At 37.5% G+C, this 16,057-nt stretch overlaps 1 protein-coding gene across 2 annotated transcripts in view; it reads left to right on the top strand.

Annotated features, from left to right (window-relative positions):
- Positions 1–16,057, top strand: part of Dis3l2 (DIS3 like 3'-5' exoribonuclease 2) — a 315,411-nt gene that overhangs the window by 38,639 nt on the left and 260,715 nt on the right. The window contains exon 6 of one of the 2 annotated variants that reach the window (XM_026786355.1): positions 1,506–1,547. The exons of the other annotated variant lie outside the window; for it this stretch is intronic. Coding sequence (XP_026642156.1) covers positions 1,506–1,547 — 42 coding nt within the window. The remainder of the gene's footprint in view (positions 1–1,505; positions 1,548–16,057) is intronic. 2 annotated transcript variants of the gene reach the window in all.

Below are 16,057 nucleotides of genomic sequence, written 5' to 3'. Positions count from 1 at the left end.
GAAAAACAATAATTAAATGGGACCTCCAGAAACTGAGAAGGTTCTGTAAGGCAAGGACACTGTCACTAAGACAAAAAGGCAACCTACTGACTGGGAGAAGATCTTCACCAACCCCGCAACAGACAAAGGTCTGATCTCCAAAATATATACAGAACCCACCATGTCCTTCGAACTCAGATACTTTGTCTTCTCCTGATCCACCAAGCTTTAGTTATGAGACTTCTGGTACTTCTCTGACATGAAGTTCCTCTTTAATAAATTTCTTTTTCTTAGTTTTAACATGTGTTATTGATTTTCCTTTCTTACACGTCAAGCTTCTGCCTTGAATCTTGCTTTTTTTATTAAATATATTTTTTCCTGTATAGGTTTCTATGTGTTTTTATTTACACATTGTAGTTTGAACTAGCTTTTTTTATTTAAATGTTGTCCACAATTCATTTGTTTATTCAACTTGATTGGCTGAATATTGGCTGTATTAGGCATTGACTTAGGCCCTGGGATTGTAACTGCCATCTTCAGATGCCCTCAGTCAGTTTTCAGATCCACAGTGTTTTTGGACATGCTGCTCAACAAGAGTTGAACATTGAGGTGACAGAGATGCAGGAGCCTGATGGAGGTGATAGGAAGCTCTGCCTAGTAGAGCTTGTTTGAGTTTCTTATGATGATGACATTTGAGATTCAGGTTGAGAGTTTGACAAAAGGACCTTTAGGAGAGAAGAAAAGCTTTCAGAACTGTGTGTATAAAGATATAGAAGCATTTGTTCCTTTAAGTATAAACTGGTCATGGTAGGGACTGGGTCTTTCTAGTCATGTGTCTTGTCAGAATATAGTCTCGTCAGTTCAGGCTGGGATTGCATTCTAGGTCCTTCACTTCCTGGCTCTGAGCTTTGGAGTGTGCGGGGAAGCGTTAATTATAAATGGTGTGTGTGTGTGTTGGTGAAAATTAATGACTTAGAATTACCTAACATAGTCCTTGGGAAGTCATGGATGCTTTTAAAGTGTGTTTCATATGTTCCTTTTACTTTTCTTGTAGCTTGTGGCTACCTGATACCTGGCATACAGTAGGCAGGGAGTAAATATTTGTTGAATAAGTCCAGTATTTTACAGTATTAGAAAAGCATCTGGTTCATTTTATTTGATGTAACATTTTGTGGCGAGAAAGAAAGAGCATATGGTAAATTCACTAAATTTGTAATCTTTTGAAGCAGATTTTTTTTTTTTAAAGAACTAAGTGTCATTGATGGGGCAGCAGAAGTTCAGTCAGGTTTTCTATGTGTTTGTATATGGGAACCAGATATAATTTTCCCCTTTGTATATAAAATGTAAATTATTCTGTTTTCTTTCCTTCCTTCCTTCCTTCCTTCCTTCCTTCCTTCCTTCCTTCCTTCCTTCCTCCCTCCCTCCCTCCCTCCCTCCCCTTCCCTTCCTTTCCTTCCTTCCCTTCATTTCCTTCCTTTCCTTTCTTTCATCCCTTTTTTCTTTCCTTCCCCAAACTTGCTGTATAGCCAAGGATAACCTTGTCTCTGCCTGGAGTGCTGGGATTACAGGTATGTACTTTCATGCCAGGTTTTACATAGTGCAAAGGATCAAACCTAGAGTTTATTATAAAGCATCCTGTAAAAGATACAAAAGCAGCCAGGTGATGGAGTGGTATGGAGTGTAACAGAAAGTTATACCATTTGTTAAGTATGAGTAGACATGGGGGCTTATTTTCAAAGACTTTGTCCCCTAAGATCCATTTTACTTTTATTAGATACCATTGGAGGAAATATTGAACAAGAATTTTTAGCCCAGTGCACACAGAAGCCCATACATTATATCACTAGGTTTTTGGAAAAGAAAGAAAAGTAGTTAAGTAGTGGAAATCAGGAATTGTGAACTCAAATATGTCTATGAATTAGTTGATAGCAGAGGAATTTTAGAAAAGGACAGGGAAAACTCTTTGTTGATTTGATGATGAAAAGATATAATATTAGGGGTGTATGTGTGCGCACGTGTGCACTTGTGGAAGTATTGATAGTTACCACAGGCTTCCTCATAAGTCCCCATCCTTTTTGATTAGAGGAGTTATGTTTTGCTTGGGGGATTTCAAGCTTGTCATGTCAAAATGCTGTTGATTACATAAGTTAATTTCAAGCTGTTCTTGAGTGGATTATTTAATTTCCCCCCCAGAAAACAGTTTAAATACTTTATTATCAGATAAATTTATGGCAGTGTGTGCCGAGTCCTAAACTGATTTCTAGAGATTGTAATTGATAAAGAGTAATTTCATTTTTGTCTTACTTTCCTTTGTTCTTGTCCAACTTCTGGCTGCTTGCCGTTTGGTGGGCAGGAAATTCTTCAGGGGCTGGTCATATGAGATGTGGGACTGTTGTCCTCACAGCTTCATCATCTGATGCCCAGGGCACAAAGGGCTTTTACAGGGAGAAAAGGGAGAAAAGCACAGGTGAGAGGAAGGCTATGTGCTAGATGGGCTTTTCTTCATGGTTTTCTTCTTAGGCCTGTAGTTTTATAGACATAGCACTTTCAGGCAAGTCAAATCTCTTAGCATGGTCTGAAAAGATTGCTCAGCAGGTCCCACACTCAGTTCCCGGCATCCACATGGTGGTTAACTACTGTGTGTAACTCCAGTTCCTGGGGATCTGTCACCCTCTTCTGGCCTCTGTGGGCACTGCATGCATGTGTATATAAAATAAAAACTCAAACCTCAGCAGTTTCACGTTTTGTGTTAGTTGTTGCATGAGCTTAAAAGTAAGGAGATGTGAGCTGGGTGGTGGTGGTGCACACTTTAATCCTAGCACTCAGGAGGCAGAAGCAGGCGGTTATCTGTGAGTTTGAGGCCAGCCTGGTCTATAAGAGCTAGTTCTAGGACAGTTCCACACTACAGAGAAACCCTGTTTTGAAAAACCAAAGGGAAAAAAAGGTAGTTTTGTGCAATGTAGAAAGCTAGAATTTTGGTGGTCCTGTTTCTTCATCTTGTATATGATTATATTGATGTGTTTACTTTGTAAGAGTCTATCAGACACTAGGTTTGTATACTTTTCTATATGCAAATAAACTGAGTTATACTGACTAAAGGTATTTAAAACAGGAAGAAAATTAATGGTATTACTCTGTACTACTTTTAATTAGTACACAAATATAATTGTGTTTTAATAATTTATTTTTATTTTATATACATTGGTATTTTGCCTGCATGTGTGAGGGTATCAGATTCTCTGAAACTTGAATTATAGACAGTTGTGAGCTGCCATGTAGGTGCTAGGAATTGAACCCAGGTTCTCTGCAAGAGCAGCCAGCACTGAGCTATCTCTCCAGCTCTTATAATTGTGTTTTAATTGAACTTATCAAGATGAGCACAGCAGATTTGACTACAAAGTTTTGATATTCCTTTCCATCAGCAAACTCACAATCTAGCCTTGCTCCCCCCCCATGGTGATTTTCTTTTTTTAAAAATTTTATTGATTTTTATTGAGCTCTAGATTTTTCTCTGCTCCCCACCCTGCCTCTCCCCTCGCCTTCAACCTTCTCCCAACGTCCCCATGCTCCCAAATTACTCAGGAGATTTTGTCTTTTTCTGCTTCCCATGTAGATTAGATCTATGTAAGTCTCTCTTAGGGTCCTCATTGTTGTCTAGGTTCTCTGGGATTGTGATTTATAGGCTGGTTTTCTTTGCTTTTTGTTTAAAAAAGCACTTATGAGTGAGTGCATGTGATAATTGCCTTTCTGGGTCTGGGTTATGTCACTCAAAATGATGTTTTCTAGCTCCACCCATTTGCCTGCAAAATTCACAATGTTGTTATTTTTTTCTGCTGTGTAGTACTCCATTGTGTAAATGTACCACATTTTCTTTAGCCGCAATTGTCCACTCTGCCTGACTTTATGTTCTCCAGTGGGATATCCTTGTCATAGGTTTATTTGTTTTAGTACCTTCTTCTAGATTGGTTTCCTATGTTGCAAGTTTTCCAAGGCTCAGGTTGTTATCCTCTTGGAGTCGTACCCCTTCTTCAGAGTGTTGAAACAAAAGCTGGGATCTGTCTACACATGGGCTAATGGTTAAGTCAGACACTGATGACAATGCATGTGTCATTCACTGAAATACTGACTTAGTGGTTAAGAACATCTGGAAAATTAAATGTAACTGTTAGGGCATACACGCGTATTTGTTCCATAAAGTGTATTAAAATTACATTTGTTTATTTGTATGTGTGCATATGTGCCACAGCCCACATGTGGAGATCAGAGGAAAGCGTGTGAGAGCTGGTTCTCTTTCTATTATGTGGGTCCCAGGTCATCAGGCTTGGTGGGAAGACCATTTACCCACTGAATCATCTAACTGGCTGTGACATTGGATGTTTTTATTTATGCTTATTTAAAAAGGTAATTTTATAATTTAATGACTTGTTTTTCATTCTTATATCTTTAATGCTGAGTTCATAGTTTTGTATTTTTAAAAGTTAGAAATATAACAGTGCTTTTAGGGTAAAACATCTGTCAGTATTTCCATTATAAAGTGTAATTTTTAAGAGTTTAAAAGTTAGCTGTAAAAATTTGTTTTTGGCTGATACTTAGTATACAAAAATCTCAGCCTGGGTTAATTTCCAGAATTTTTGCAGCCGCATAAGCTAAGGTTACATGGTCGAATTGGCGTACACTGAACTCAGTTTTTGTTTCTATCAGCATAGGGGAGGATGACAGATTTTAAAAATGAAAAAAAACCAGTATGAACTTTTTTTCTTGAGTTGTATTCATAGAAAACTGTTGGTTTAAAAATGTTACTACATCATCTTAAAGATAACCATTGCTTGAATATTAAAAATTGAAGCCGGGTGTGGTGGCACACACTTGGAACCCCAACACTCTGGAGGCAGAGGCAGGAAGATCTCTGTGACTTCAAGGTCAGAATAGCCTACATAGTAAGACCCTGGTCTCAAATAAACCAACCCAACCCAACTCAACCCAAACTGTACCACCAAGGACAACCTGCAGCCAAACTCCTTTGGGATCAGGCTACTGCAACTCCTTTTAAGGTCAGCATTCAGGGCTGCACAGTGACTGTGGTCCCAAACACCTTTTTTGTTTTGTTTTGTTTTGTTTCCTGCTCTAGTTTGTTGAAAGGTAGCTTTCCATTTGTTACATGGCTTAGGTGTTTGCAAAGGAAGCCAGAAAATGCTGAAAAAAGGTTATCTTTATGCATGGTTGGAGACTTAGCCAGTGAAGCTTGAGAGCTTTCAATTAATGTAATTTTCCTACTAAATCTCTAGGCAGGTCTTAGCTTGAAGCTATGAACCATAGTGTAGATAAACTTTTTGCTTTATGTTACTGCAAACGTGTATGCACATATAGTTCTGATGCATTTTACAGCTCATGGCCAGGTTTTGCCTTCAGTTCTTTTCTAGAGTGTCTTCATAGTTAAGCCCTATAAGTAGGTTCCCTCCAGAATAATTTCATATGAGGTAGCTAGACTAGCTTTTAGTTGACAGTAGATGCCTCTTGGTTCTGAATCGTGGAAGTACATGCATGTAAAGCCTTTAGGGAACATTTGAAATCTTGTCAGTTTTAAGTGAAACATGACTTTCTATGAAATACGAATTAGAATTAATACTGGGTTTTATGCATTCATTAAGAAATATAGTATCCATGGTGGGAAAAGAAATACCTTCCTAAAGACATGCTTCCTCCCTCTACAAGCACCCTGATTTAACACTGCCCTCATACTACAAAGTAATGATGCTATACTACTCTTAGGGCCAAAGGAAGTAAAAATAACAGCAAACCCTTAATTTCGAAACCCAAGCAACTTTATTAAACAAATGTATTTTGAGAATCAGGCTAGAGTTCTTAGGAACTTGGTTTAGGTTCTTCATGTCATCTTGACCAATGGCTGGGGCACCATGCTTTAGTGGACAAAAGTCCCCCTCCCCCATTGACTTCAGAGACTGTTATGTGTTGTTCTCTCTGAAATCATCTTTGCTGAGATGCTATCACTTTTGCCCAGGTGGCTTACTTTCAGAGAGATGGCTGCTCATGTTGTCAGGACCCATGAGAACTAAGTGCTAGAATCTTGAGTGTGGATGTCATAGTGGCATTAAGCAAATGTTTGATTCACAGATCCTAAGAAGTATGTGTGATTCTGTACAGAGATGCTCTTTGGGAAAGAGCAAATCATGTTCTTCTCAGAGGCATAATTAGTTGTTCTTATTACTTGCTGAGAGGTAATTTCTTACCATTATTTATTTAGTTTAAATTGCAATGGATCTGTTACATAGTGCTTTCACTGGAATTAATCTTTTCCCAAGAAAACCTGTTTCCTTTTAGCACAGAAATGCAGATTGTATGAAGACCTCTTAGTGAACAAGAACCAGTAAACACACACACACACACACACACACACACACACACACACACACACACACACACCCTCTATCCATTAAAATTTATGTCTATGAAATATCTCTAATTCCAGTAAAACACCATAGAGTTTGTTCTAGTTTTCCATTTACATCTCCTTTCTCTGACACGAGAAGTCTGGATTTTATTACCTAATATGTATTTCTGTGAAGAATGGCATGGAGATTTTGATTAGATTGCGTTGACTCTGTATATTGTTTTTGGTAAGATGGTCATTTTCATAGAATTGAACCTACCAATCTATGATCATGGGAGGTCTTTCTATTTTCTAGGGCCTTCTTCGATTTTTCTAGAGTTTTAAAGTTTTCTTTGTAGGATTCTTTGCTTCCTTAGTTAATTTACTCCAAGTGGTTTTATCTATCTATCTATCTATCTATCTATCTATCTATCTATCTATCTATCTATCTATCTATCTATCATACTACTGTTTACCTGGTAGATAGGGTTTCTTTTTAGTTCATTCTGACATTTTACTCATGCATTGACTCTTAGCAACATGAAATAGGGCATTGTGTCTCTGGTAATACCCTCTTTTCTTGAAAAAAAAAATTTTTTTTTTTTTTTGGTTTTTCGAGACAGGATTTCTCTGTGGTTTTGGAGCCTGTCCTGGAACTAGCTCTTGTAGACCAGGCTGGTCTTGAACTCACAGAGATCCGCCTGCCTCTGTCTCCCGAGTGCTGGGATTAAAGGCGTGCGCCACCACCGCCCGGCTTGGTTTTTTTTGTCTAAACCCCCAGCCCAGGTAATTATTCATGAGTGTGTGTGTGTGTGTGTGTGTGTGTGTGTGTGTGTGTGTAGACCAGAAGTCAAACATTTTTCTTTATTACCTAGGAGCCACCCACTTTGATGTTTCTTTTTGTTTTTTGAGACAGGGTCTCTTACTGGGACATGGGTCCCACTGATTAGGGTAGATTAGTCAGTAAGTGAGGCCCAGGGATTTACTTGTCTCTGCCTTCGCAGTCCCAGATTATAGGCATATGCCATCATGCCTAGCTTTTTTTTTTTTTATGTGGGTGCAAGGATCAAACTCCTCTGCTCATGGTTACATGGCAGGCATTTTGCTGACTGAGCCATTGCCCTAGCCCCACTATCCCCACTAATTATTCTTAGTCTCTTAGTAGAGATCAACCATATGGAATATGCCCAACCTGGAATATGGCTCTTGTTTCAGTGTCTGATGTTCTCTTGTCCTCAGATACTTTTTACTATAACTATCTGATTTTCAGAAATGGTCTGCGGATTAAATTTATTTTTCAGTGAGTTCCAGGATATTGAAATATATCCTTGAGATGTGAAATGCATTTGCTGCAGGTTGGTATGATTGATGTGAGAGAAATTGAGGTTAGATACTACTTAAGTCTCTATATAAGTAAAAACCTTAGATGTAAATGATCTTTATTTTAGTTGACAAGTTATCAAAACATTTAGGTTATTTTCTTTCATGGGTAGTATTATATTCCTGTTTTGATTCTGTGTAAAAAATCGTTGTGATTCTAAAAGGAGTAATAGTTGATTCAAGCAAACATTTACAGCCCTATCAGTAGACTTTCAGAAATAAAAACACAGAATTTTCTTTAAAAAGAATACTAGTTTTGTCATTTCTAAGGAGACTTAGATCTTTTTTCTTTACAAGGAGGCACACATTGTTCATATTCCTCTGACATAGGCCAGTGTCAATCTAGTCTCTGTGTAGGTCTTATAGCTGATGGGACAGCTATAAAAAACTTGGTGAGAGTAAAATGTTTTAGAACCCACAACAACCAAAAATTAATTAAAAGCCCCTTATTGAGTTCCAAGTGTTTGTGGCAGTGTTGACTAGTGTTTCATCGTACGACTTCAGTGAAAGCTTAGTTCTGGACACATATCATTTGCTCTTTGTCCTGCACGTGCTGTCATGCCACACAGCAGTGGACGCTGGTGGGAACAGCTTGCCTCAAGTATGAGGTTACTGTTTATTATAAATTGTATTTTTATCTGTATGTAAGAAGTTTACTCCTTTTTAGAAACATAATGTCTTAATGTTAGAAAATGAAGACCTTTAATATTTTCCTACTGTCATTCCTCAACATAGAAGTATTAAAATTAGTATATCTTTGAGTTGGATAATGTTAGAATGTTTGATTTTTAAAAAATTGTTGTTTGACTTACAGACAAGTTTCACAAAAAACTACTAAATGAATTTTGCTTGACAATTAGTTCATAATTGTCAATAATTTTTATATTGCCCCTAAACATACTTTTATCATTTATAATATATATTACTGAGTATTATTCTCACTATTGATAACTATAAAATGAAGAAATTGATCAACTCTAAAAAATGTTGAACTTTTATGTATGTATTTTATTAGTATGTCCTGTAGTATCAAATATTCATCCAAAATATAATTCTTTTTATAAAATGAATGTACCCATATTAAAACTTTATTAAGGCTTTAATAAATGATAAAGTTATATGAACACCCAAGAATTGTTTTAAAATAAATTTCATGCCAATTGTGATGACTGAAGCCTGTAATCCTAGCTTTCTGGAGGCTTAAGCAGGTTGATTGTTGAATGTTTGAAGCAACCTGGTCTACGTAGTGAGTTGTAGGGAGCCTGAGCTGTGGAGTAAAATCCTCTCTCAAAAAAACTCAGAAAAAGAAAAATGATTTATGCTATTTTATTGGTATTTTAAAAGTTTTAAACCTATCTTATACTATATAACTAGTGTCACATAAAAATGTCTTGAGTTCAAGATATTGCAAGATGAAAAATTTTATGAAATGATGGTCTAGTTATTCTAGTTTAATTCTCTGCTCTGGTCATTGGTGCAAGAATGGACATGTGACCCATATCAGCCCCAAAGAACCTGACCTTGGGGTTCTTGCAGAGTACTTTAGTGAGAGATTCATTTCTTCTGCTGGGTTAGCTAAGAAGATGAACATAATCTGAAACTACTTATGTTTGTCTCCTTCACCCTTCTCTGTGAAGACAGGCCACCTGCTGTGTCAATAGAGAGCTAATATTAAAGAAAACTGAGCATGACTGACACTTCCGCCCCTTATGATGTGCACGTGTGCGCGTGTGCACACATATGCTAGAGTCAGAAAGCAAACCCTAGAAATATCAGTTGAGACCCTTAATCTGATGGGAGTGATTTGTTTTCACATGTATCAATAGTTACTTTAAAATGCACCTGATTTCTAGGTTATGGCAGTAGATCAGAAGCTTTCTGTTTCACATCGTAAGGAAGGCTCAGAGTAAGAAAGGGCAAATTATATTCCAAAGAGAGAAAAGGCATTGGTAGTCAGAAAGAGATGATATAAAATTCAGAAAAGCCCAAATAAGTAGAGATTATGCAGAAAAAGTAGAAAGCCTTTTCAGCTTCAACGGCACCTGAAGCTACAATTATAAGGGAGGGTGTCAGCACTGGTGATGACCTGCTGGTATGCTAGCTTCTGCAGAAAGCCCATAGCTCTTGCGAGCCCTAATTCCAGTGGGAGATTTGGTTTAAAAGTCTCTTGAACCTGCTTGTAGGAAGAAGAGAACCAGCTTCATGTTGTCTCTGACCTCCACATGTGCACTGTGGTGTGTACACACACACACACACACACGCACGCACGCATGCACGCACGCACGCACGCACGCACACACACACACACACACACACACTAAATAGTTAGCAGTGTAAACTCTTGAATAAGAGAGCACCTATTGAGAGTCAGCTTCTTGGGAACTTGAAAGCAAGGACTGTTACAATCTGAGCCTGGGTCCACCTGGTGCAGTGTCTAGGTAGGAGAGAGACAGTTAGGGCAAGTTGAACATGATCTGACTGAGAAATGTAGTTAGCAGAGGGCTCAGCGTAAATGGTTCCATGATCAGTGTCCCCATCCCTGTCGCTAGGAATTCTGAGTCATAGACTGGAGGATTGCTTGGTCTCCAGAACTGCTTCCTTTCTGCATGTGGTTCCATGCAGGGTAGTGCTAAGACTTGTGTGCCCTGGTTGGCAGATCCCTCTGTTTCCCCTGCCTACTCCCTTCTGCATGGGATCTAAACAGGCTGAAACTGGCCGGCAGAGTGCTAGTTCCCCCAGTTCTCCTGTTCACATGTAGAACCCAATATTCGGTTTACTTCCTTCACACTTTAGCACCCTTGGAAGACTCTTAGCATGGACATCCGTTGCCCTTGGGCACATATGGGGGGGGGGAATTGGCGAGGTAGCTCTAGATCTAGTAGGAACTTGTGTGGCTCAGAGTCCACAGGCCCAGAGTAAATTCCTTTATGCAAAGAATGAAAACTTCTACCATGATTGCAGCCCTTAAGCTAACAGTTGACCTTGACTGACCTGATTCTTAGTCCACATTCAGCACCAGCCTGAAGGTTAGAAACACTGCAAGAGTCTTGAACTCCATTTCATTACCTGACCCTCATCCAGAAGATTCCAGCCTTAGAGGACCTAGAAATAAACTTCTCTGATTTTGTCATTTAAAGTCTTCATTCTTTCTACTGTATTATGCTTTTTTATTTTTTAAAGATCTTTTGTTTTTAGTTTTATTTTTACCTTCATCTAATTTTATTTCTATATTTACTCTCTTTTTGTTTGTTTTTGAGACAAAATTTCTCAATGTAACAGTCCTGGCTGTCCTAGACCTAGCTCTTGTAGACCAGGCTGGTTTCGAACTCACAGAGATCCACTTGCCTCATGCGCCACTACTGCCCGGCTCTTTTCCCACAAGAGGGCGCCAGACCTCAGGACAGATAGCCATGAGCCACCAAGCGGGTGCTGGGAATCGAACTCGGGACCTCTGGAAGGAAGGAAGGAAGGAAGGAAGGAAGGAAGGAAGGAAGGAAGGAAGGGCAATCAGGCAACGAGTGCTCTTAACTACTGAGTCATCTCTCAGGATGGTCATATTTATTTTCTAATGGGATTTTTATCTCTTTTTCTTTTCCCCTTTTCTCACTTCCTTCTTTTTCTTTACTTTCAATGAACCCTACTTCTTTATTATTTTTGTCTTTCTTATTTCATTTATTCATTATTACTACATTTGCTTCCATAAGTTTTAACTTAATAGTCTATTCTATGCTATTTTTTATTTTCATATTTCATGATTATTAAAGATGTAGACATTGGCTTTATGTGGTTTGTTTTGGTGTTGTTGCTGGAATAGCTGTTCTTTTTCTCTTCACTGTATGGTATTGGGGTTGATCTTTCAATAGAAAGCCGCTCACTAAGAACACCCTAAATAATGCCAGAAGAGATACTTATTTCAGCAGATGTATAAATTACAACTGAGAAACTCAAGAAATATGAAAAACAATATGACCTCCCAAAAGTTCACAATCCTTCAGTAGCTGAATCCAAAAGGACAGAATGGTTGAAATGTCAAAGAATTACAGTATTGCTTGAAAATTAGCAGTGAAGCTGAAGAGATGGCTCAGCAGTTAAGAGCACTAGCTGCTCTTACAGAGAACATGGGTTCAATTCCCAGCACTCACATGGTAGCTCAGAATTGTCTATGAACTCTAGTTAACACCTTATGCCCTCTTCCGGCCTCTGCTGGTACCAGACATGCACATGTGGATAAAAGATTCATATTTGTAAAATAATAAAAATTTTAAAAATGGAAAGAAATCACCCGTGACCTTAGAGAGGATTCAAATAAAACAGATGAATTGGGGGTAAGTAAGTAAATTTAAGACCTTGACAAGAAATTCAAGAACTTGGATAAAAAAGAACAAAGAGATAGAGAGCTTGGAAAAAAATAACAATAACACTATAAACTTGGAAATTAAAGCATATTAAGTCAAAATTTAAAACTTATTAGCAAGCATTCAATAGTACAATAGACTAGGTACAAGAAAAAATGTCAGGGGTGGAGACTAAAGATGAGTAGTTATAATTAGATCTCTCTCTCTCTCTCTCTCTCTCTCTCTCTCTCTCTCTCTCACACACACACACACACACACACACACACACACACACACACTCTGCTAACCATATGTCTAAGACCTTTGGGGCATGTTTAAAAGATGAAACTATAAATTTGGTGTAGAAGAAAGAAAACTGAGTGTCTTAGTCAGTGTTCTGTTGCTGACTAAGAAACACCATGTCCACGACAACTCTTATAAAGAAAAGTATTTAATTGGGGCTGACTCGTAGGTTCAGAGGTTTAGTTCATTATCAGCATGGCAAGAAGCATGGTGACATGCAAGTGGACATGATGCTGGAGAAGGAACTGAGATACATCTGAATGCATGGGCAGAAAGAATAGAGAGTGCCCCTAGACTTGCCTTGAGCTTCTGAAATCCCAAAGCCCACCCCCAGTGACAAAATTCCTCCAACAAAGCCATACCCACTCTTAATCTCTTTTAAGTATTGTCACTCCCTAATGACCAAACATTCAAATATTTGAGTATATGGGGACTATTTACTATTCAACCCATCATAATGAGACATAGACTAAAGACAAAAATCTTAATATAATTATAGCAGAAAATACCCCAAAATCTAGTAAATCAGAGGACATCCAAGTGTACAAGGCATCTAGATCCTTAAAAGACATGCCTAGAAAAGAAACTTTCCATGCCATATTGTGGTTAATGTATAAAAAATAAAGAACAGGGGCTGTGAAATTGCTCAGTGGATAAAGATGCTTGTTGTCAAGTTTGATGACCAGAGTTTGATCACTAGAACCCATATGACTGAGGAGAGGGAGAACCAGTTCCCTAAAGCCATCCTCTATCCTCTCATGCTCGCCATGAACACACAATAAATAATAAATAAGTATAATAAGTAAATGAAGAAAAATACAGGACAAACAGTACTGAAAGCTATAAGAAAGAAGTGTTAGATAACTTACAAAAGTAAATCTTTTAAGATAGTAGCAAACTTATAAACAGATATTCTAAAGACTTCAAGACTATGGGCTTATTATTTCAAGTCCTGAAACAAAATAACTGCCAATCATGACTACTATAGCCAGAAGTTATCCTTTACAGTCATAGGATAAATAATGACCCTTCGTGATAAGCATAAACTAAAACAATTCATGGCCACTAACCCTGCATGTCTGAAAATGTTTAAAGGTTTATCATATGTAAGTAGAAGAAAGAATATACAAAGTATGAGGACTTTGGAAAAGAAAGTACTTCTTACCAGGAGAATAAACAGTGGGAAGTAGGAAAGAACCAATCATTTTCAACTTATAAAACCAATAAACCTCTAAGGTAAGGAAGGGTGAACTTGGTACATACTTAATAATAAACCTAAATATAAGTGGTCATAACCCTTCAACTAAAAGATGCAGACTGACTGAATGAATTTAAAATAAAACAAAACCCAGGCATTTGTTTTCTGCAAAAAACTCACCCCTCTATCCAAAACACAGAAATTCTAAGTAGAAAGGATAGAAAATGGCATTCCAAACAAATGGAATCCAAAATAAATCAAGAATAGTATACTTATATTTGACAAAGCAGTCATCAAGCCAAAATTAGAAGATCATTGCATATTTTTAAAGGAAGCAATCCATAAGGGAGATGTAACAATTGAAAAATATATACTCCAAATATTGATGTACCAAATTTCATAAAATAAACAGTATGGGACATAAATGGACAAGTAGGTCCAGATACAATAATAACAATGGCTTCAATACTCTACTCTCATTAATATATTGATTATCCAAATAAATAAAAAAAATCAGAGTTAAACTTCACCATAGGTCAAATGGACTTCTGAGATATCTGTAGATATCTATTATTATTATTATTATTATTGTTATATCCAATATATATGGAATATGTATTATTCTTAGCAGTTCATAATGCTTTGTCCAAAATGGACCACATTTTAAGCCCTGAAAGCAAGTCTTAACAGAGACAAAGAAACCAAAATAATTTTGATTTTATCACAACATATGGAATAAACTAGAAGTCAATAGCAAGAGAAACCACAGAAACTACAAGTACATGGATATTGAACAATACACTTTTAAATGTCAGTGAATCACTTAAGAAATCAGGAAGGAAATTTGAAAATTCCTAGAATCAAATGAAAATGAAAACACAAGTTGTTAGAGACTTTGGGATATTTCCAAGGTATTTCTGAAACGAAAGTTTATAGCTATCTGTGCTTATATTAAAAATCAGAGAAAACTCAAATAAATTACTTAATGATAAACCTTAAGGTCTTAGAAAAATACATACAAGCCAAGTCCCAAATTAGTATGTGGAAAGAAATAAAGATCAGGGTTAAAATGAATGAAATGGAGAATAAAAGAAAATACAAAAGATCAATGGAACAAGGAGGTGGCTCTTTGAAGAGAGAAACAGGATTGACAGACTGTTAGCCAAAGTAAACGAAAGAAAGAGAAGGCCCAAATTAATGAAATTAGAGCTGAAAGGGGGGACATTAAAATGGTATCATGGAAATTCAGAATATTATTAGATAATATTTTGGGAACTCAGCAGTCCAATAAACTGGAAAATATAGAAGGAATGGGCAAATTCTTAAGACATATGACCTACTAAAATTGTATCTCGAGGATGTAAGCAACATTACCTCATCTACAATGAGCAGTGAGACTGAAGCAGTTCTGAAGAATCTCTAAGAAAAACCCACAACTAGATGGACTGTCTGCTAGACTCCTAAATCTTAGGGATGAACTAACTCCTAAACTCCTCAAACCAGTCTATAAAACAGAAAGGAAGGAATGCATCTGGATTCAGTGTGCAGTGCCAGTGTTATCCTGATATCGAAGCTGGATAAGGACATTGTTTTAGTTAGGGTTTTTATCTATGAAGAGACACCATGACCATGGCAATTCTTATAAAGGAAAAATATTTAATTGGGTGGCTTACATTTTCAGAGGTTTAGTCCATTATCATCATGATGCAACATGACCACATACAGGCATGTATGCTGAAGAAGGAACTGAGAGTCCTACATCTTGACCTGCAGGCTGCAGGAAGTGGTCTGAGATACTGGGCATGGCTTGAGCATATATGAGACCTCAAAGCCCATCCCCACAATTACACACTTTCTCCAACAAAGTCATACCTAGTCTAACAGTCACACCTCCTAATAGTGCTACTCCCTATGAGCTTTAGGGAGCCAATTACATTCAAATCCCCATAGACATAGTAAGAAAAAAGCTAGGCTGGTATCTTTGGTGGTCATAAATATAAAAATTCTCAGTGAAATACTTGCCAAATTAAGGGAACAACACATTGAAAGGATCATATACCACAATCAGTTTTTATGGCAGGAATGAAAATATAGTTCAACATATACAAATCAGTGAATGTAATGCAGCATGTGAGAAGATGCATAAAGGTCATGAATTACATGACTACTTCAGTAAGTATAGGAGAAGCCATTGACAAAGCTTAAAACCCCTTCACGATAAATTATTATAGAAACTGTGTCCTGAAGAATCGTATCTTAACTTAATAAAGCCTGTATATGACTGTTGTAATAGGAGCGGCGGGGCTGCGTCCCCAGCACCCCAGCCGCACCCCGGCCGCCTGGCTAGCTTATGCCACGAAATAATTACACGGACACTGTATTATTTTAATCACTGCTTGGCCCATTTCTATCTAGCCTCTTCTAGGCTAACTCTCGCACCTGGACTACCCCATCTCTAATAATCTGCTGTAGCCC

The sequence above is a fragment of the Microtus ochrogaster genome, linkage group LG4, assembly GCF_000317375.1.
Source record: "Microtus ochrogaster isolate Prairie Vole_2 linkage group LG4, MicOch1.0, whole genome shotgun sequence".
NCBI classification, from domain to species: Eukaryota; Metazoa; Chordata; class Mammalia; order Rodentia; family Cricetidae; genus Microtus; species Microtus ochrogaster.
Note: the sequence above shows the minus strand (reverse complement) of the source record. Positions and strands in the feature narration are given on the sequence as shown.